At 39.3% G+C, this 23890-nt stretch overlaps 1 protein-coding gene across 6 annotated transcripts in view; it reads right to left on the bottom strand.

Annotated features, from left to right (window-relative positions):
* Positions 1–1025: 1025 nt before the first annotated feature.
* PLPPR1 (phospholipid phosphatase related 1) overlaps positions 1026–23890 on the bottom strand; it is a 214671-nt gene continuing 191806 nt past the window's right edge. For 4 of the 6 annotated variants that reach the window (XM_019729240.3, XM_074330772.2, XM_019729241.3 and 1 more), the window contains 4 exons: positions 14709–14959; positions 11272–11448; positions 7604–7735; positions 1026–2135 (listed from right to left, as the gene is read on the bottom strand). In XM_019729240.3, coding sequence (XP_019584799.1) covers positions 2103–2135; positions 7604–7735; positions 11272–11448; positions 14709–14959 — 593 coding nt within the window. In that variant the 3' untranslated portion in view covers positions 1026–2102. The remainder of the gene's footprint in view (positions 2136–7603; positions 7736–11271; positions 11449–14708; positions 14960–23890) is intronic. The other 2 variants (XM_019729243.3, XM_019729244.3) reach the window with 2 other exon arrangements.

A 23890-nucleotide genomic window follows, 5' to 3' on the forward strand; every position in this document is an offset into this window, starting at 1 on the left:
CTCATTGCAGAATTTATTCTTTCTGCGGCTAAGTGACCACTTATTCTATTAGAGAGCTTTGTTCTTGGTGGAAGGTCCGTGAGGAGTCCCTAGCCCTAAGACATGAATCTCAAGTGGTAGGCTTGAAAGAGCAAGGTCAGACCCCTGAAGTGACTTGCGGCTAATTAGGGGCAACACTAAGTTTGCCGTGGCATAATGGAAGGACTCAGACTGGCTCAGGGATCCTAGGGATGTGAGCCCAGGGACGCCCCTTAGTTCCAAGTGCCCCAGTGTGGTGTCCTGTGGAGCATGACTCGGTCATGTACAAATACCCACCAAGCCCAAGGCCAGAAAATTGGGTTCTATGACTAGAGATCTTGGAAAACTCCGAATTGTTCCATCCAGATCAAAACCAGAGAGAATAGAAGGATAACACGCATGTTGTCAGCCTGACTTAAGTTCTTGGAAATACCATCTGGGAGTCAGACATTTAAATGGCCTCTCATTGTGACAAGAAATGAGTAATGTAAAATCAATATAGCATGACAGCCTTTTCCAGAATGTCTTATTATGAACAATGAAATAGATTTCAGCCCTCATTGCTGTTATCAAAGAATCCTAAAACATGTTTCGAAAATGAATCACTCTGAAATTGGACAACATTGCACTTAGGTAGCTTATATAAGATTGGAGAACCCAAAGCTTTCAAATTATTTCTTCTCATAAGCAGAATGCATCCTTCTCATGATGTGCTTTTTTTCACTTACACCATCCTCTGAACCATCTAAGTAGATATATCACATTGAAAAGCCTTTGAAATGATGTGGACTTGGCTCAAAGGCATCTTGATGTATTGGAAAGAGTGGAATCTGGAGTCAGGCAGACCTAGATTCTAATATTGGTGCTAACACGTACAGCCTCGGTTAGGATTTCTCTCAGCAGGCGTGGAACTGAAAAGTATAAATATTTATTGAGTCCCTTCATTGTGACTCTTCAAATACTTTTGCCCAGTGAATAAAGCTTAAAACAAAGGACATGAGCCAGAATACATTTTTGTGATAACTTTTTTTCCTTCTCTTTAGAAAAAAAATATGTACAAAAAAAGGTAAGAAGAGCCAAAACGGAAGTGTCAAGAAAACATTTGAATAGGTACAGACAAGGGAGATCCTCTCGTAAAGGAGTTACACAGCAGTTATTACCATGCTAGAAAAATGAGATGCAGTGAAAATTCTAGAACAATTAAAAGCCACAAAGTCAGGCTGTTGCTCTGGGCTCTGGGTTGTAGATGCTCTGATACACTTTCTGTAAAATAATACTGTGCAAACTGTAAAATATTCATTTTCATATAAAGTCCATACAATATGATATACAAAACTGTCGGGTGACATGGGAGGCTGGTGCTGGCTGCTTTTTGGAAAGAAGTCTGCAGTGTCACCATAATTCCAAGAAGATCTTGAGTTTCTTAGATGGGAGAGACTGTTATTTAAAAAAGAATCATAATAACCCCAACACTCCTCAAATCCAGAATTTTCTGCCAATTGTTTGTGTAACTAGGTGACTTCATTAATGTATTACTTTAACTTAGAATGCAACAACATGTTAAGAGATCAGAGCACAAAGTTCTTTTTGAAAGTATTATTTCTTTCTGTACAATTGATTTTGAGATTTACCATTAACCAACATTGTCCTCTCTGCAACTCAAAAGTTAACTTTCATTAATATTAAAAAATTCTGGAGGAGGCAGAAACTGTGGTAATAAAAGGTTAAAGTGAACTGTTATATTTTTTTATCTCTGTGTCTATAAAACTGAGAAAAGAAGGTTTGTGTACAAATATCACAAAACAACATCCATCATTGAATAAATGTGGCTTTTCAATGCACACTTGAACAAGAAGAAAATTTTGTTGGTTTAAAATTCTCGCATAAATATATTAAAGCTGAACAGAAAAAAAAAATCAGGGCAAGCTACATCACTTCCTCATACAAAAAATGTACAAAACATCAGCCTCTAACTAGATAAACATAATACTTGTCTTCACAGTTTGACATCGAGTAACTGTGTGTCTTGAAGTATTGAATTGGAGGGTGATTAAAAAAAAACAGCTTGTGACACATCAGCCGTCTCAGGTAACTTCGGTCATGGAGGCAGAGTGATTCTGCAAACATAAGCAGATCAAATCTTAGAGTTGGGTTGACTGACTTATGCACACACTCACTTTTTCTTGAATAGCCCTTGCTTTCTTGTCTCCTCGAGTTTGCACAGGCTGTTCCCTCTTTCTGATATGTTCTTCCAAGGCCCCTCAAGTTGTTACCTCTTCTGTTAAATCTTCCCTGATTGTTCAACCGAAATCAGATTATTTCTTCACCCGAATTCGTTCTGTATATAATTCTTATATTTACTCAACTCTATTCTAATATGAACATTTAGGATCTCCAAGTAACTTCAGCTGTATCCCACATCTTTTTAAAGGTGATGTTTTTAATGTTGAACAGTTCTAATTTTTGAAAAAATTCCTTATGATTTACTCTTTGAATCATGAGTCATATAGAAGTGAGTTTAATATTTTCAAATGTATAGGTTTTTTTTAAAGTATCTTTGAACTTTTTATAGAGAATGTGGTCTATGTGATATAGATTCTTAAAAATTCCTTGAGACTTACTTTATAGTCACGTACATGTCTATTTTCAAAATGTTTCATGTGTTTTGAGAAGCATTGTATATAATGCACATTAGATCAACCTTATTAATCATCTAATATCTTTACTATATTTTGTTTATTTGCTTACTAATTACTTAGAGAATTGTGTTAAGATCTCATACTATGATTGCAGCTTTGTCCATTTTTCCTTGTAATTCTATCAATTTTTGTTTATATGACTTTTTATATAACCTCTATCTCTTTTGTTTATATAACTTATATATGCAGTTGACCCTTGAACAACATGGGTTTGAACTGTGTGGGTCTGTGTACTTATGAGCAGATTTTTAAAAATAAATACTGTAAATGTATTTTCTCTGCCTTTATAATTTTCTTAATAACATTTTCTTTTCTCTAGCTTACTTTATTGTCAGCATACAGTATATAATACATATACAAAATATGTGTTAATTGACTGTATGTTATTGGTAAGGCTTAGGTTTCTGGTCAATAGTAGGCTACTAGTTAGGATTTTGGGGGAGTCAAAAGTTATACATGGATTTTCGACTGTGTGTGGTGGTCAGCTCCCCAACACCTGAGTTGTTCAAGGGTCTACTGTATAACCTCCACCTTTTGCAGGCCAAGTCTTTCTCTTTTGTTTGAATTTAAAACCCCTAGTCCATGGAATTGGCAAATATCTTAAGAAACTTTGGCTATAGATCTACTTAATTATTACAGTTTTCCTGATTCCTATTGGTTTTTAGGACACTAGAGATTTACATTACATTCCTGAAAGCTCAACTATGCATTTTAGAAACTAAGTCTTTTGTATTTTTTAAAATACGTCTATCTGCCATATTTGTGAAAATGAAGGTTTGATGCATTTCTTGCCATAATGTGAAAAATAACTTCTCCTTTCATAGTTTTACTTTTATGCTTTTTGAAAAAAATTTGGTCAATACTTTGGTCATTTATATGTTTATAAGATTTCACTTACAAGTAAGAGGTAAGATAAAGTAATTCAACATCCTCAGCTAATTAAATGGATGACTTTGGGCAGATTTCTTTAACTCTCCAAGTCTTTTTTTTTTTTCTATTTATAATATGAAGTCTATGATATCACTAGTTTCTCACAAAGGGGGCCATATTCCTCTGGGAATATTTTCTTAAACATAATTTTTTTCACCCCAGAATTGCTGAATCAGAATCTCCTAGAGTAAAGTCCAAGGCATGAGGGTCTCAGCATAGATCGGATTCTGGTGTTTTTTTTGTTTGTTTGTGTATGTGTGTGTGTGTGTGTGTGTGTGTGTGTGTGTGTGTTTGTGTGTGTGTTTGTGTGTGTGTGTATTAAAGGAAAAAGATGTCATGTTTCTCCCCTGGCTGGAGACCCAGGGAAACTTTATATACAATTGTTTCATCTCTAATTTCTTTGTTAATCTAAATTGCACTTGACAAGGACACAAATTGCTCTACGCTCAGCAATCTTGATTGCTCAGGTGAATGTGGACGTGGCGATGCCGTACGTGGCTGAGCTGAAGCTGGTGTCTTCAGGGTCACAGTAACTCGGTGCCATCCTAAAAGGGGGTCTCTGTGAGATCACGGTAACTCTACAGGACCACCAAATAATGCTTTGGAAATTCGACCATTTTTGTTTTGTTTGCATCCTATAATTATTTCTTTTGGTTTCTCTTTAGTACTTGGGAAAGATTTTAGAAAAATGCACCATGTTTCAATCAACCCTACTAAGGGGAATCACAGAAGGCACATATGCAAATTTCAGTTGAAGTTTTAGAGAGGAAAAAGAACACTGTAGCTCTGGAGGCTGCAAGTGGCAAAGGGAAAAGAAGGTCTCAGAGGGAAGGGAGGGAGGGTGACTAGTTCCCTCCCCATCCAGAAAGTATTCTCCCTGAGGCATTTTGAACAGTGAGATGCATTTCATGTACGTGAATGTGTGCTCTGAAGAGAGGTTCACTTCTCTCAGATCCCCAGAGGTCCTCTTCTGGAGTAGATGACCCTATCCCAGAAATGACAAAGGAGCAGCTTCTGACAGAAACCACTGATGTTGGAGTTGCACAGGGAGCTCTTGCCCATGGGGGAAAACACAGGGCATATTTATTTTGGAAGAACTATAGCTCGAGTCAAATTCACCAGTCTGTGCAGCTCAATTCAAACACACTATCCCCTATGGCATGTTTCTATATTCAGTGCTGAGAGCTGCAGATTTCAAAATGGAATTTCCCTTGAATGAAACATCAGGTCATGTGGTGCAGCAAGCAGGGCCTTCAGAAATAGATGGGCTTGTGTTTTCGTTTGGACTGGGTGACCCTGGGCATGCGCCTTAAGCTCTTCATGACTTACTTATTTCATCTATAAAATACAATTGCAGGATTATTGTGAGATTGAACGTGATGGCTCATAATAAATGCTAACTTACATTTCTTGACCAATGAATAAACGGTATATTCTCCTAACTAACCCATGTGGAAATGTTTGACACTAAAAACAGGTGCTTGGTTACCTGAATCTGAATCTTCCACAATTGGTATGGAAGACATCACTTGAGAGGTAATAGTTTCCACTCAGTTTCCTGTAGCTTGATTTTGACAATGTAGCCTGCAAACTTCCTGTTATTGTGTCTCATAAATTTCTAATTTACATGGAGGTTCAGATAGTGACTATGGTCTGATTTTAGATTCTTGGTTTTGACTAAAGTGTCTCGTTCAGATTTTGGTTCTGGCTTGCGTCTGTCTGTCCATCAAACTTGATTTCACACTTAGTGAATGCCAAGAAATATGGAGAGTAAAATGTGGCTCAGATCCGCAAAGATCTCTAAGTCCTTGTGGGAGGTGGATATGAGGGGGCGCTATTGGCATTGTGAAGGCAATCACATGAGGGTCCCTGAGGGTCCTTTGGCCCAATATTTGTATTCAGGAAAGGCCTCAAATTATATCTAGATGAGGTGATCTATATGGATACAAAGACATATGAACAAATTTAAAAGAAGTTCCACTAGTGCTTGTAGTGAACAATAAATTAATATATATTTTCAAAGAATTTGTCATCTATCTTGTGAATCATGGTTTTTGAAACCCTGTGTGGGGCTTTATTTTTCAATGTAAGTGAAACTTCCCATAATATGGCCTGGATGCCTCTTGGCCTGGTCAGCTATTCATGGTTCTGAGGGAGAAGAGAGAAGGAAATCTGGAGAAGGCTTCAGACAGAGGATAATGCGTGAACAGTGCTGGGCAGAAGGACAGGGTGAAAAGGGGTGTGTCCTAAGACCAGGATGTTTGGGGTGAAGTAAATAGCATTTACAAGGACACAGAGGCTGACGTGTTTGTGGAATTCAGTAAATATTTCTTTGCTTTTAAAATTGACCTTTGTCTTCAGTTGCTTCACCTGAGTTATAGAGGGAACCACTCTGACCTCACCAGGTACAGAAACATATTACTAGATAGTAAGAAAAACTAGGGAGAGTCTATTTCACCATTTTATTATTATCATTGTTTAGCTAATTTGCCATTCCACTTGCATCAACTGGCTGTATATAAATAAAACAAGAATACATTTTTCAGTACATTATTTCTAATTAGACCAAGTCAAAAATTTCATCTTAATCAGGTTAAGATAAAATAAACAAAGAAAATACTTGGCACTGGATTTAATGGAGAGCCCTGAGTATTTTTCCCAAGATGGAAATAGCTTTATTTTATTTATTTATTTATTTTTCAGGTTATTGATAAAATTAAAAAGACTTCATTGAATGTGAAAAGAAATAGGACAGTTGTCTTAGAGAGATATCTGATAGTTAACAATCTTTAAATAGTGAAAAATATGCCAATTCTAGGGGAAGGTGATTTGCTTTTCCCTTGCATGACCTATAAAAACGGTTTAGTAAGAAAATACCAAATACAAATAAAATTTCAAGATAATTAGACTTATGGAAAGTAAACATTTTAGCAACAATTAAATATTTTAGCAGGGAGTAAATATTTTAGCAAGGCTCAGCTACCTGAAAAAAGTGGCATGATCATAAAAACACTGTTTTATTATTGGTCATTCCCTGTCTGCTCAAAGAACCCCCCCACTCAGCTCTCTTACATGTTAGCTATGTGGTCTTCAGAAAGTCATTTAACATCGCTATCTTCAGTATTCCTGTCTTTATCCTGGAAATAGGAATTACACTATCAATTGAATCGGTTTTTGTTAAAATAATAATACATTTGTAAAGCACCTAACAACTGTCCCAGGCAAAAATAAGTGCATAGTGCCATCTTTCGAGGCTCCTTTCAGCTGGCAAGCCTTCTCCATGTTTTCTCAAACAGAATAGATTTTTTTTTCTTCATTTGTATTCACATAGCACTCTTTGGACCTCTGATTCGGCATGCCATATTATGATTACTCATTTATATCCATCGTTCCTGATCATCTGTGAGTTTTTTGAAGGCAAGAATAGAGTAGCTAATTATTTTCTGTATCCCTGGCATGAAACAAGGTCCTGGGGTAAATAAGTGATCAGCAAGTTTTGTTGCATTGAGTTTTTGATGGTTGTCATCAAAATACGTCCACAAGGACACTTAGTTAATAACCTTTTTAATGTGCTTCTAGTTTACATCTGTCACTGTATGTAACAGGTCCCTTTTCTTTCCAAACATTATTGTCCTAGTTAGTAAATCAAATTGGCCTCCCAAATGATTGGTCCAAATTTTATAATTGTGGTATCACTGGAGACCCAGGTATCCTGAAGCAGCTGAAGTTTTAGTTAGACATTACTACCTAAGAACTTCTGAGGATTCATGATTGCCAAGCCCCAGAATAAATACAGGACTAATTGAAGAAGTTGTTAAGTGCTTCATATCACATTTTTATAGGGGCTGGGAAGATCCAGTGGTATCCTGCTTACAGTAGAGGAATGGATTAATTGACCTTCCAAGATAACAGGCCTGAGTCTGTGGGTTTGGTTTGCTAAAATCACTTTACTATACCTGTGCACTTAAGGTTTCCAGAGGGCTTTCTATCCTTGGGAAAGCCATTAGGGGGACTCCATGGGGATCCTCGGGTTTGGGTTTGGAAGGAGATCCTTGCGTTCCTTTAAAGTTATGGACTACACACATTCCCTGCAGGATGAGGGGAAAAAAGATTGGGTCAGACTACAGCCATCAATGCCTGGCCATCTCTGAGGGTGGCAGGCTTTTTCCCAAGAATATCATTGCCATAGTGACTTTTTTCCTTTGAGCCGGTGGACAGGGACCATGGTAAGACCTGAGATATGGTCCAGGGGGTCTGCTGAGCACATTCTAGGTGCTGAGGAAGGATTTATTTGGTCACCAGATGGCCAGCCATAATCAATCCATCTCATTGAGCCTGTTTCCTCACCAGTAAAATGAGAATAATATACCTACCTCATAGATCTATAACAATTAAAAGAGATGATAATTGTAAACCACCTTATAATTAACAGCTAACACTTACTGAGAGCCACCATGTGTCTGGCACTGTACTGAGGATTGATTTTACCTTATTTCATTTAAGCTTCTCAACAATCTTATTTAAAAAACTTACTATTATCATCTCCAACTTAGATGAGGAGGCACAGAGAAACTAGATAGCTTGCCCAAGGCCACACAGAGGTTTAAACTCCATAGCTCACACCACTATAATATTTTGCCTCTTAACAAGTGCCAAACATAGCAAATACTCATTCAATGTTAGCTAGTCTTTAGTTTCTGTGTAAGATGGTCATCCTTAAATTATGTGACTAATAATTGCTTAAGGTTAAATAACTCATTAGTGACATTTGTATTGCTTCCATTAAAAAAAACAAAGCCCACAAAAACTGTCCTCTAAATTACTACCCACTTTTCTTTATTTTCTGCTGAGGCCCCTTCATAACTGAGTCTGTTTTTACCATCTGCTCTGCTTCTTTTGCTTATGTACAGCTTATCTGTTTCTTTCCAAGCTCTCTCTTCCATTGGTCTGTATCTTTCTTTCTACAGCCAGTGCCTTTGAATCTTCTCTGTAATTCTTCAGACCCTGCAGCACATTTACATAAATATTCTCTATCTAGTTTTCCTCCACTTCACTCTCCAGCTCTGCTTAAACTTCCTCCACTCAGGAAATGGGAGAAGTGGAAGGTGTAGGAACTCTGGAGTTGGAGAGAGACTCAGGTTACATTTGTGGCTTATTGCTTGGGTGGCCATTGGGCAAGTTATTTATCTTTGAGCCTCAATTTCCTCATCTGTGAAATGAGGATAAGAATATTTTTAGGGTCATCCTAGGAGCACATGATTTGGTGCATATGTGAAGGGTAGGGTCTGTAGTAATTGCTCAACTAATAATCTCCCCCCTTCTCCCACTTTCATCTTCACAGGAAACACAAAACAATAGTGAACATACACCACAAGTATGTTCCTATTCTCAGACTCTCCTTTCTTTTTCTCTCTGTCTCCTCTCCAAGTCTCTGCTTGGAGATGCTTTTAGTCTCTTCTACGATATCCTTCCTCTCCCATTTCCCAGCTTAGGGTGAGCTTATGTGAGGTGTGTACATGTGCACGTGCAGATACAGTGGGAGACAGTGTGCTCTGTCTCCTGCCAGAGCAACTCAACAGCAGGTCTAGGTCTTACATGAAGATCATTTCTTACATGAAGAAAACAAAACTTGACATTTGCCATCAATTGGGAAGGCAATAACAGACCAAATAGTAACTAAGTGGTAGGAAACAGGGCTGTGAGTTACTGAGAGAAAACAAGTTTAGTGTTAAAGCAGAAGTGGTATATGGTGTCTTACCCAATACAAAGGATTTTACAGTTTTATCCTGTAAAGACCCCATTAAATTTCTTGCAACAGTCAACACTGCTTTTTCTCTCTGGGGATGACTGATGCCAGATCTGATGGACAGCAAAATTGTTTGGCTTTCCTTTTGAGCCTAAGCCTTCATTTATGTACCATTGATCTCCCTTGGAAGACCCTCTCTTTTCTTTAAGTCACTCATATTCTTTCCTTCTTTAAAAAAGCACTCTCAGGGAAATATTCCCTGTGAGAAGGCAACATGTCAGGATCATCTCAGCACCACTTTTCCTGCAGCTGCCCTGGGAGAATTTGCATGTAAGTCCTTTGTCTTTCGCTACAGAAAGAAAGCCTGGATCCATTAAAAATAATTTTGATTTAGAATGGAGCTTCCCAGTTAGTGTTCTGAATAAGTGTGGGCATTTCCTGTGTGAATCATAGCAGGTGAAAACATTGGGAAACTCTGAGTTAGCAGTTGGGAAAGGTATACGTGTATTTTGTACATTGGGGAGGGCAAGGAGGAGGGATAAGACAAGGTGGAGTTAGGTCAGAGGAATGTGAAATTCATCTATGTGAGATGCCAGTCTTAATGAATGCTTTGTGCCAGGAAGGGAAGAATGGGAGGAGGGACGTCCAGACAATGATGGCTTCTGTCTCAGAGGGGAAGCTTTTGGAATATTATTAGGGGATTCATTTCATGTATAACATGTGACTTACTGTAAATCCTTTTGGGCCTATTTTAAATCCTTGGAGATTATAAAAAAACCCTATACCTTTATGGTGTGCCCATGAAATGGAATACTACACAGCAAGCAAAGGGAATGAATTGTTGATACATGCTATAACAAGAACGAATCCCAAAATTACTATGTGGAATGAAAGATGCCAGAAAAAAGAATACATGCTATGTGATTCCATTTATATGAAATCCTAGAAAAGGAAAACTAATATAGAGTGATGGAAAGAAGATCAGTGGATGCTTGGGAATGAGGGAAAGGGAAGGGTGGGAGAGAAGGATATACCTGTATGTCAAAATTGATCAAATTGTACACTTTATCTACCAATTATTATATACCTATCATCCCGCAATAAAAATGTGAAAAATAAAAACAATAAAAATTAATCTCTGCTCTTCCAATCCAATTCAGAGTAAGAGATTTCCTAGTAGAGCCAGTTGCCAGGCTCCCATCTATTTGAGAAACTAAAATATCATCAGAATGTAAAGCTCTGGAGAAAAGTGTATTAACCAAAACTAACCTCCAGGAATATTATTATATGCGGTTGAGAATCTACTTGCGGCAGAAATAAGATGCCCAAGAGGCATATTCGGGTAATAACAGAGGCCTTCTAAAGAGTCTGGGTGAGGTCAGCTGAGGGTTTTCATATTTCTGAGTGGGATATGCACGTCTAGGTCAGAGCCGAGTCTCTTGGGATGCTGGAGAAAGGGCTGCCTGCTTCCACCAGTGGTCTTTTTTCTCTGTTCATCCCCTAAGCAATCTAGCTTCTGCTCCCAATACATTCTGAAATATTTTAGCAATGGTTTGAAGGTATGCCACATTACGAGTCGGCCCTGACTCAGTCCCAAACAGTGTTGAAGGAAATAGAGCAAGCCATATTTCCTGGGAATTCCTCTCCCTGATCCCCAGAGGGAATAGACAATCATATTTCTGAAAGAAAGGGTGCTTTAGAAATCATTCTTGCAGCAAAAGGGTGCATGATACTTGGAGAATAATTGCAGCTCAAAAGGTTGGGGCCGGGGGAACCTGGTTTTAGACTGTGAAGTCTGGGAAACCTGACTCACCATGGTCTCTGACAGCTTTTTAGAGGACGTGAGATGGAAAAAGGCAGAAAGGGAAGCTAACCTACCAGAAACAGGGCTACAGCGGTGCCCAGGATGAAGCCCGCGATCACGTCGGAGCAGTGGTTCCGATACTCAGAGACCCGGTTGAGGCCCGTCAGGAAGGCCGTGCAGAGGGTCCCGAGGCACAGCACTGGCTTGGCCAATCGACTGCTCTTCGTTTTGATTGTGCTTGTGATGTACATCTGGAATAGGACAGAGACTGGGGAGTGACTGGACCAGGCAGCCTCCTCATGCACTGCACACACACTCATGCATGCACGCACACCAGCTCACGCACACAAGGGCTGTGCCAAAGTAACCGCATTGATTAGTTGAACAACTCCCCTGAGCTGCTCAGGGAAGAATTTGGGGAGGAAACGAGCACAGCAAAAATAATGACTGGGCATACATTAATCATGGTGTTTTATATTCTTGTGGGCACGTGAACAGAAATTATAGTGGCAGGAAAAATGACTACGTAATCATGATCACATTTAGAACATGTAGTTTTTAATGTAACCAACTAAAGAATAATTTGGGGTATTAGGAAACCCATATAAGTTTCTCAGATACCAAACAAACTTTCTCTGAGAATAAATTTTATGCAGGGGAAGCCCAGGTATGTGAGTGGCTGTCCATTTTACTTTTTGTGTCCCCCATAGTTCAAGCTGATTTTTCACACTTTCGAAGAATGAATACAAAAGTGTTGATTAATTAATTGACTGAATTAGAACTTCAAAACCAGTGTGTCACACAATTAGATTTCAGTTGTGCTGGGAAACTGGGTCCCACATTCCTTGAGACAACTGTGATCAGCTCTATCCATTCATTTATTCCAGTGTATTTTCAAATATTACATTTTTAAAACATGTGCCATGATATATGAAACCTTGGGAAGATATGACTTAAGTAAAGCACGATTAAACTTATGACACCTGAAATTTAGGAAGCCTAAGTTTACGTAGGCTGTTCTTATTTCATTGTGAGGAGCTGGGTAAGACTCTTAAGTTTTATCGGGTCAATTATCAAACGTGTCCCTGGTAGAGTAGAGTTAGCAAGATGTGCCTTTTTCAAATAAGTAAACACTTTGTTTGATCACTTTGGTAATGCTTAAAAGAAACCAGTAGAGGGCATTACGATCCATCGTTTCTTTAACAAATGTAATAATGGAGTTTGCAGCCCTGCAAAACAGTATGCAGATACCTAAATTATAGTCTGTAGTGTGTTTGTGTGGCTTGAGCAAATACAAATTCAAATAAATGCATTTTACAATATTATAATGGAAACTGTTAATTTCCTAGAATGATGCTTCAACACTGGTGTGAAAATAGTGATGGGATTCTTTTTATCATATGTGGTTAGATCAGAGTTACATAAATTAGAACATATTATTATACTATTCTGAGGCTGTGTAAGAAATGTAACATTTATACTAGGTATATTTATTTACTTCTATATTGTTTTTAATTATAACCTTTATGAATCTTTCCTATAAGATTACAAATTATTAAGAGCATGAGGCCTATAGACAGTTAATATTCTTCACAGTATTTGCTAGTAGTTAGGAAATCTTTGTTGAGTAATTTCTAAAAGCACTTCACATATAACAGGGGCTCAGAAATATTTGCCCAATTGGAATCTTGTATCAGGGCTTTTATCTGATGATTGTTTGTCTCCGGGGCATGATTTGAATCAGAACATGTCTGAATCCTTGAAAACGTGCTATAGCTGCATCTATTCTGAATAAGCTAACTCTACTTACTTCATTCTCCTCCAAAGAAATTTATATCTCACTTGATGAGAGTAATTCATTTTGAGTAACAGATTTAATTTTATAACGGTGTAAAATTAATTTCACATAGCAATGAGGAGTCTGGTCAAAATATAGAAAAAGGTGCAAGAGTACATTGCTTTATATAACTTATGTTAAAGATAATTTAGGGCAAATCAATATTTTGAAAATTGAAAAAATATGCTGAGTGCCTGAGAGAACTTTCTTTGCTAAAAAAAAGAACTGGCATAGAGTTTTTTGTTAGTTAGTTTGTTTGTTTGTAAAGCAAAGAAATCTCACCAACCTACAAATGATCTGTTTTGTAAATTGAAGCTTCTGTATTATTTATGCCCAAGTTTCCTTAATGTGAGGGCAGCTGAAATAACTTTTATCATGTATTCATCAAAGAGTAGATCTAAAAGGAATCACTAGGAAGACTTATTTTGGATAATTGGTGATTGACAAATTGATCCTATAGATGTGATCCTGTAAATGGGACAAAAGGAATCTTTGTTCTAAAGAGAATATTCAGCAATTTATTTTAAATTCTATGAAAGAGACTAGAGTCAGTTACTGTTTTCCACCCTGGATGTATGTATTCTGGGCAATGGCACAGATACTCTTCCATCAGAGGCCCACTCTCAGTGGAGGGGATGGGAACATGCCCCAGAGGGGTTGGGGGTCGAAGGCGTGCTCAGAATCTCTGGGAGGAATGGGTAGTTTGACAGTGGTCTTTCCTCTGTCTTCTTCCCTCACCTTTCATTGAGAATCACTGGACTAGTCATATCCTGAATATAAAATAATTTGAAGTAAGGAAAAGGGGTGGTTTTGAGCACAGTCACTCTTGCAGAGGTAATTGCTTATGATATCTAGCATTTGAGCTAATCCCTAGCTCTCAGTTCTATGGAAGCATAAGCCAGAGAAAGGTGAAATGAGGTCCTTTCCCAAATGGATGCAATTAAGGAGTAGAAAAATAAAAGGGTCACCATTGTTTCTTCTTGAATTTTAAGACGTGCAATGCACTTTAGGTTTTCTCTGTGATGAGAGCAAAAAATTTAAAGAGAACATTATACCTCAGTGGGGCAGTCAAAGCCTGTGTGATCTGGGGAGCAGTAAGAAGTGAACTTTTGCGTGTTGGGGGTCTTGTAGGATCACGCATCTGTCCTGGGAAAGTGATGGAGAAGAGTTTCAGGTGGAGCAGAGGAAAGCTGTGTCTTTATCCTGGGTCTGCTGCACTGCCGGGGCAGCCATTCATATAAGGCCCACATCTGCAAATTTGTAGGCAGGTGTAAGAAATGTGTGCTGCTCTGGAACCAACCAAAACTTTGGCAGAGTGTGTTGTTGTGGACAGTGAGAGAATCCCAGACATGGTGCCGGGTGTCTGAGTACCAGCTCTAACTGTGTGTTAGTAATTCTCTGGGTCTCAGTTTCTGCATCTGTAAAATGGGAAGATTTGACTAAGTGATTGTCAACATTCTTTCCAGAACTAATATCCTCTGGCAGGTCAGGATATTACATTGGGATGTTGGGGGTGGGGGACCAGCACGATAGTATATAGGAGAAATATGATGTAACATGACTTTAATATCACTATAAGTGGCAGTGATGAAAGAATGGGGGTGAGGAGGGCAGTGGGACACGCATCCCAGCCAAAACTCGACTTGGGAGTGCTGGCAAGATTTGCATACTCACCGTGGCATATAAGGCGGAGTAAATGCTCAGAGCAGCGTGTTTGGAAGGAAAAGATCTCCGAGCCTTTTCTATCACGTCCAGATCCCCGGTACAAATGTTCCCATTGTTTATGAACTGGTGGTGGGCTCGGCAGTCTGTACTGGTGTAGTTCGGTTTGCACACCGTCAAGAAGTACGGTGTTAGGTGTCCAGTGACCACTTGTCCAGCGTTTACAAAAATGTCAGTAGCAAAAAGTCCAAACGCAAATACCCCTATAAGGAGATTTAAAATCATTAGGAATGGTGACATGCACCGTTGATAGGTTTTGTCCCTGAGAGGAAACAGCAGTGAGCGTCCGTGATGATTATCAAAAAGGCCCTCCCCAGTGTCAAACTGTCCCCTCACGTTTACCTTTCCAGGGAGTGGTATCTACCTCCCAAATCACTGTTTCTTCCAAATTGAGGCAGACATTCTGCTGTTAGCATTGTATTGTTTTGTATAAGTAAATTAGAAGCAGCATGTTCTAATGGGAAGAACTTGATTTTGGAGTCATGTAGACACGGACTCCAGTCCCACCTTTGGTGACTCATTCACAGAATAAGTTATTTACCTTCTTTGAACCTTGGTACCCTGTTACAAAATGGTTGGAGGGAGTGATACCTCTAAAAGGAGTTGGAGAGATAAAATAAAATAGGTACAAAGTATCCACCATGGTTCCCGGCCCTAAGTATAATAGTTACTCAACATCAGTTCTCTTTCTATAGAAGTCCTGTTTGGAAATGCAAGTTCTCCTAGCAGGAATTATCTGTAACATCATGGCAGGTGAGAGTGAATGACATTGTCAGGGAGTGGTCCCTAAAAGAGAGAAAAAAGATCATTCCAGAATCCTTGATTGAAATGGATGTTTCATTTGATGTTGGAAAATCAGAAGAAAGGGTGTTAAAGACAAATGTTGTTGACTGTATTATTTTCCTATGGCTGCTGTAACAAATTGCCACACACGCAAGATGGCTTAGAACAACATAAATTTATCTTCTTATAGTCCTGGAGGCCAGAAATACAAAATAGGTTTCACTGAGCTAAAATCAAAGTGTAGGTAGGGCTGTGTTCCTTCTGGAAGCTACAAGGTAGAATTCATTCCTTGCCATTTCCAGCTTCTAGAAGATGCCATCATTCCTTGTTTCATGACCCCTTTCAGCAATCCTATCATTATGACCTCTGCTTTCATTGTCACATCTTCTCTGATTTTCCTGCTTCCCTCTTATAAGGACCCTTTGATTATATCGATTATATCGGGTCCACCTGCAAAATCCAGGACACCCTCCTCATCTCAAGATCCTTATTTAACTACACCTGTAAATGCCCTCTTGTCATGTAAGGTATCGTGTCCACAGTTTCCAGGGATTGGGATATGGGCATCTTGGGAGAGGAGAGCATTATTCTTTCTGCCACACTGACTCTGCTGTTTGGCCGAGAATCCTGTGGGTAGGCTATATTTTCTGGATTTCTATCTGTTCTTTGGCAAATTCCACAGGATTCACCTCACTAGGCTTGAAAATGGATAGACAGATTTCCTTACAGGAAGCTTCACTGTGAATTCTTTCAAAGCCCATTCAGAACATCTATAGATTATCTGTTAAATATACCAAATATACTAAGAGAGGCTATGCAGTGCCACGGTAGGTACAAGTCACTTGAAGGGGTAAAGCCGACTTTTCAAATGCAGCTCAATTATGGGAGAAGTTGGCAAGTGTGAGAGGCAGTGTTAACTCTTGAAAATGCCAAGGGTCTGCTAGACTTTCAATTAAATTTCTACCCAATTTTGACTCCCATCTTCAATGTCCTGAATCTGCAAATTGTGCTGATGTCAGCACCCAAAAGTTAATCCATTATAGCAGAAGTGGAGACAAGTTTGGCTGAAAACTTCATCCGGTTTTCATTTTGATCTGTATTGATTGCTATAATTTTCTTTTTTTGTGGCTTTGCCAGGATGTGCTTTATCACAATGAGAACTGGCTCTTTTAATAGCTTCAGCCAGCTCACTCTCATAGGGTCTGACCTCTGAGAGTAGGCATTCATTGATCATTCGTGGCAATTTTCACCCTTACATTCTGAAAATCTGAGTGGTTAGACATTTTTTTCACATCTTCAAGCAAGACTCTCAAAGAGCAGGTCTCTAGCTTTTTCCAAGGGGCAATAAGTCTGTCTAGACATACTTTTCCAGGAAAGTAGGGTAATTTATGATTTGAAAAGGGAAAAGTGACAGCATTTTCTTCTGGCATTTTATTTGTCAGAAGTGCTTCCAATTAGGGTTCCTTCTTTCTGAGACAAAGGATTGTCTAGGCTCCTTGGCTCAGTGTCTGACATGACGTGCCAGCTCCGTAGTCACAGTGATTGGTTGACAGGCAGGTCTCCTCTCAACTGTCATGTGCTATCTCTGCTGAAAGTTGCTTTCCCCTCTTCTTTTCTGCCTCCTCTGGATTATGTCCACTTCTGCTCATAGCCTAACAAGCATCTACCTGCTTTACCAAACATTCATTCTGGTGTGTTTGATCTAGCTTCATAAGGGCACTGTAGCAGCCTGGGGAATCCATCTACCTGACACAGGCCGTGCCAAAGAAAGGGTAGTGGAAACCTGCAGTGGTGATTCACAGACGACGTCAGATCACACAGGGCTTTGGTAAGAAACCCCAGCCATTCCTGTTCTTTAACTCTGAGCTCCTTGTGTGTATTTCACAAGTCTGAGAAGCTAAAAATAGCTACTTTATCCTCAGAGTCCGGCGGAACATCATTGATGGTCTCTGGATTGCAAGGCATGATTTGAAGGAGATGTTTTTAAAATGTGTAGATACCTTAAAACTGATGTCTAACATTCTTTACGTGAGATCATATTTTTGAACAGATACTTTTCTTTTCATTCCTGTAACCCTCCCTGGCGGGTTCTGTTTATCTTATGGCTCTGCTCTCAACGGTGTTCCTTGCTTTAGGGAAGCTGGTTACATTTCTGAATGGATTTACAGAAGACACAAAAGTTTAAAAGTGAAGTGCTTTTGGTTTGCCAGAGCTATGTGCTCCAGACACTTGTTGTTATTGTTGTTGCTTTGTTTGGAATTACGAAAAGGCTTGGCTGGGGTGACTAAAAGAGACCACTGAGTTTCAGAATCAACCATAGAGCAGGTGAGAATGTGGCTGAGCATGTCACCTGAGGAGGAGACAGAACCCTGACTGGTCTGGCTGATGGAGTAACCGGGCACTCCCATGCTCCTTGCCTCATGCTGGCTGTCAAACTCCAGGGGCAGGAAAATAGAAATCTCCAGAATAATTTTTGGAAATCCAGTTGACATGGGCCCTGTGCCTCTCAGGGTGTATGTGGCTCAGGAGCCCTGCATGCCATTTAGAGAAGTTTTCCATTCAGTATGGTTATCAGAGCAACAGGGCACCTGAGTTAGCAATCATGGAGGGAGGGTCAAACAGGTTGAGCCCAAGGTCCACCTCATGAGACCCATACATTCTGGCATGGGGTAGGGTAAGCAGCTGTGAATACCCATATCCCCAGGAGGTGAGGGGCATTAGAATGCTGAGGGGACCAGGAGGCTAGAAGAAGCCTGGAATTAGGACAAAGAGATTGGTATCAGTTACAGAAAATGGGGCTGTTGTCACTCCATTGGATGAGTTCTGCTCTTCGTATTTCCCTGAAACTATCTGCTCTCCTCCATCATCCTTCCAAATCTATTTAGAGACACACTCCTGCACAACAACTAGGCAGGAGGTGGCAGGGCATAGGTGTTGGCATCTCGCTTCTGAGAGAAACAGACCCGCATGCTCTGGAGAGCAGTGCATGCTGGGCACTGTAGCTGTGTGTTCACTCCATCTTCATAGTGGTGGGGGTGCGAGGAGATGCCGGTGCATTGGAGCTGAGGAGCTCTAGGAGAAAGCCTGCCAACTTGGGATTGAACTCAGCGCTGTGCATAGCAACCTGGTCTCAAGCTTAAGCTCTGAAGAGTGGGCCAAGAGCAAGTGACACTTCTGTCTGCTGATGAACACTCAATGTGTATAGATCTTGCCCCACTTAAGAGTGAATGAGTGAATGGGGATAGTTCCCAGAAGCTGGGGGTGGGTGAAATGGGTGAAGGGGGTCAAAACGTACCAAGTTCCAACTATAAAATAAATAAGTCATGGGGACACAATGTATAGCATGGTAAGTATAATGAAAAAAGACTGTATTGCATATTTGAAAGTTGCTAAGAGAGTAGATCTTAAAAGTTTTCATCACAAGAAAAAAATAGTTTCGTAACTATGTACAGTGATAGATGTTGCTGTAGTGATCATTTTGCAATATATATAAATATTGAATCATTATGTTGTACCCCTGAAACTAATATAATGTTATAGGTGAATTATACCTCTATTACAAAAGAGAGTGAAAAGGAAGAAATAATTTTCATATCACACGGGGGCTTGAAAAAAATACTTCTATTTTAGACTAGCATCGTACCATTACACTTTTTTGGTACCCCTTGTTCTGGTAGGAATTTTACATTTGTATGATTATTCAATAATGTCTAACTCTTTAATTAGAATGATAGTATAGACAAGTTCTACCAGAGCAGAGATCACATCTGCTTTTGCTTAACAGTGTGCTCCAAGCACCTATTTTCAATCCTGGCACATAGTAAACATTTAATAGCTATTTATGGAATCAATGGATGAATTGCTGAAGAAACTTCGGAGCTTAATAGGAGAAGAGGACAAAGGAGGATAGAAACTTGTCCATATTTTTAAACTCTTACTGGGGTCTCACATCCCTGATTCTGTTGAACATAGTGTTGTCATCAAACCATTTAGCATGTAAGTTGTAGGGACTATGTCTCTTTTTATAAACTTCACAAAACCCAGCATGTGCTAGGCACCTAGCACATAAAGAGAATAATGGAAAACTGGGGCTTTATATGTCACATGAGTCAGGAAACTTATAAATCATAGTTTGGAATAAAAGCATTCTACATTTTCAATGCAATGAGACTAAAAAATGAACCTTGAACTCGAGTATTAACATCCATGCTCTACCTAGGAAAGACTTCTTATGGGGAGCATTTACAAAGCACAAGGAAGCTGGAAGTCATGATGAATTTGGGTCAAGTTTTACTTAGACATGCACATCTTTGAGAGAAATGTCCCCATTTCTGATCTGAGAAGCTGCAGTAGTTGTCAGTTTAAATATAAACACGTGGGCACATGGAAGCATGGCTCCTATGCATTTCCATGTGGAGAAACGAACACATAGAGCTTTAAAGAAGAAAAGCATAGTGAAACAGACATAAAAACAAGTTATCTGGGTTTGGCTGGTAACAGGACTCTCTGAAAAGGGGAAGGAATCTTACTCTTTCCTCAGCATATGTTCTCAACCTCTTCTCAAACATCTCAAAAAAAGGACTGCTCTTTTTTTTCTATGTCTGGCAAGACAATGCAATGGAAGAGACAAGTTAAGAACTATTGTGTTGTGTGATGTGGCGAATGCCTCATTTTCAACATTTACCAGCTTTGGGAATCTTTTGTGGTAGCTTTTCTCCTGTGATATTCAAGAAACAAGGAAACCTGCCCTCAGATCAGTTTCTGGCCTTCATTTTAGTGGGAAAATGGATGAAAACCTTATCCCACACAGACAAGTACAAGTAAGTGGCATTGGTGTCCCAGTGCCATTTTTTGACAACAGAAGGGGAACATCTAAAGATTTTTTATGTTCAGTTTCCTTAAAGCACATTCTGACTCAATCATCAGCTCAATTCTAGATTGCATCTTTCATCAAATCACCACTGTAAATGGAACATAAGATACAAAGAAACACATAGAGGTCACTTTTCCCTTTTCTTTTGCCACATCAAGATCCCCAGTGGACATTTCAATGGAGAAAGTTATTCAGCTGCTGCAAATATGTTCTCCATTCAGCTGTGAAAGACCGTTCCTTTAGGAAACAAACGTTTCTTTAGGAAAAGAAAAGATGGTGAAATGGTTTCCCCTTAACATGTCTTATTCAAACTGGAAGTTTCCTAATGAAGATATTTATCTGGAGTTAACATGTTCACCCCATTTCCTTGCAAGGACATATTGAGCTGATGAGATGTTTGATTAAGACTGCCATGGATACTAGAAGATAATAAAGATAAAAATAATGGTGTTGTTCTGAATGCTTTGGAATATTACTTCTCTTGATTCTTACCACAGCTCTGTATTTCACAGATGAGGAAATTGAGACACAGAGAGGTCGAATAACTTGACCAAGTTCACACGACTTGTAAGTAGAAAAGCTGAATTAAAAACCAACAGTATGGCTCTAAATCCATACTCTTAATCATAATCCTCTAAGCTTATACTTTCATATACTTAAAAAAGATATGGGTGGGCATCAGGCCATAGAAAAAGCACTTTAGCTCTGTATGTTTGGTAGCACCCCCCCATCCTTCCCCCTCTCCCCCCCCACACACAGAGGCACTGTAAAAAGGCGAGGATTTAGAACATGTATTACCTGTCACAAAATAACAAGAATTCCTCAGGTTTTAGCCAACAGTTTTCCAACAAGAATATGATAGAATACCTATGATATGTCATTATCGAGTGAGGCACTTTTCTCACCACTTTGGCAATGAATCTGCCTTTTTTTCTAGTATAATACAACCGCCATCAGTGCAAATTGATCTACATACATCAAACATCATCTTATACTTCAAAAAGAAGTTTCTGACAGAATTGAATTCCTTGGATAGGGAATTTCAGGGATTCACAGCACAAAATCCTTGTGGTCTCTTTCTCCCATAGACGTTGCCAAAACACCAAAGGCTGACAGCTGTCTACTTGTCTTGATGGCATGGTTTTAATCCTAAATGTTGATTTTATTTAAATTAATTAATCTGAACATCAGTTACTTTATATCACAGGATTATTATTCAAATCATAGAAATAGTTGTAAAAACATTTTATAAATTGTGAGCGCTATATAGATATTAGTTACTGTTATTTTTACAATTAAGGGAAGTAGATATCCTTAGTATTTAAATAAGTTGATTTTAAAATTATTTTTAAAACAGAGGAAAGAGACAAGAACCCTATAATTTTAACAACCTCAAACAAATATTCAACTCTAGGTGTTATTCATCCTTTGTATTAATAAAGTACATTTTATAGCTGGTGGTTTTTTTTTTTTTTAATGCCCTATACTTGTCATTATTATAACTACTCATCATAATAAGTGAAAATGAAGGATAATTACTTAGTAAAGATGATGGGTAATCCACTAGAAAACCCGCCAAATAGCTTTACAAATGAAAGAACAAACAAATACATTTCTATTTCCCTGGAGCATAAAATTACATGATTTCTTCACGATGTGGTTCTATCTCAACAGGAGTATCTCCTTTACTCCTTTCTCAGGACAGCGTCTCAGCGCTTTATCTCTCAAATGTCTGACTCCTCTCTTATGCCTGCTAGCCTGTAAATATCTGCTTGTCAGTTCTTCTAGGAAGGGTAGATCCAAGCACTGATTGATAGAGGCAGAAATCCTAAAACTTTGCCAGAGGCCATGATAATTTTACAATGAAATGCATGGGGGATGTGGACACAGAAAAATAAGTCTAGGACATATACCCCACATACACAGTAAATATGGAGATTCCTTACCTACCCAGGAATCTAAAAACAGACATATCAAAGCCTGGAGGGATTGATTCCAAAGAGCCCTCAAATTTTGCCCATTCGGATTTTTGTTTATAAGTGTCTAAAGCTGGCAATCAGAATCTACTCCCATTCCCACCACCAGACAAACCTTGAGCCCAAAGATCTACTGCCAGCCCTTTTGGTACCAATCTGGGGCTGTTACCCTCTGCTTGATGCATTCTGGTATGTTCTAATGTAATCATTTAAGTGGTTTCTAAAACACACACTATGTTTTTTTTTCATTATAGAAAACTCTGAAACTACCCTTTACCAATTGTAGGGAGTCATTTCCAATGTTCAGGTAGTACTTTTGCACCTCAATGTACCTAATTTTGTTATTATTTTTTTAAATTTAAAAACAGTCTTTGAAATATAATTGTTTTTTTAAACCTTTACAGCAGTGAATGTCAACTGAGGGTGATCCTGACCCCAGGGGACATTTTGTACCGTTTGGAGACATTTTTGATCGTCACGAGTTGGGGAGGAGAGTGGGATTGGCATCTGGCAGGTAAAGGCCAGGAATGCTACGAAACACCCTACAATGTACAGGACAGGCCCTTACGCTTATACAGGAAAGAATTATCTGGCTCAAAAGGTCAACAGTGCTGAGCTTGAGAAACTCTGCTTTACAGCAAATAAGTTCACTGAAGTGCTATGAATTTGCATGGCTAATCCTGCAGAGTGCTAGAGAGAGCAGCAGTCTGCTCAGTCCTTTTGAGACCAGCCTCCAAACACTGGTGCTGGGGAGAGCCCTTGGAAAAGGATCACTAGAGTCTCATATGACTGAATAACTTTCCTACAGATAATTCGAGTAACCTCTAGAGTTCTGGGCCAGGAGTCTTGCTCAGGTTTGTAATATTCTGGTTCATGGAGGATGACATTCAAAGAGGAGATTTGTTCTCTGCACTGTGTAGAATAACCAGAAGCAGCCTCATCACAACTCCTTGAAATCTGAGCAGAGGCTGACCCCTGGCTATGCCTTTTAGAGCAACGAAAACCCCCAGCTTCAGCATTCCTCATCTCCCTGTGTCCTTGATCCCCACCCGCAGGGCCAATCCTGATCCCTAGTAGGAAGCATTGCACAGCTTAGTCTCAAAGTCTGGTGGCTTGGCTACTCACGTAGTCCAGAAACTGGGGTTCCATTTTTTTCTCTAAGATCCATCCTGGCTTCTCCTCCTGATTGATATACCTGAGCTTCAACTCTGGTTCCTGTTGCTGAATTCTAGAAATAACTCCAGCTGCTTATAGGCTCATGCTCTGCCTTGCTCTTGACATTTGTCTTTTAAGGTCTAGCTTCTAGTTGGGTGCCTAGGCCCTGCAAGTTATTTTTAGACTACCTGGCCAGGCTCATCTTCCTTGGTCAGCACATGGAGGGGACCTAGTTCCCTGGGAACCTGGTTGGCTACGATGGTCCCTGTACTGCTACTAGGAAGTCAATGCCATCTTTAGACTGCTCTCATTGGAGAACAGCTTCTCCCTCCCCATTTAAAATTGCG

Source organism: Rhinolophus sinicus, chromosome 16 (genome assembly GCF_057876585.1).
Source record: "Rhinolophus sinicus isolate RSI-liver-muscle chromosome 16, RSI-T2T, whole genome shotgun sequence".
Taxonomy (NCBI): Eukaryota; Metazoa; Chordata; class Mammalia; order Chiroptera; family Rhinolophidae; genus Rhinolophus; species Rhinolophus sinicus.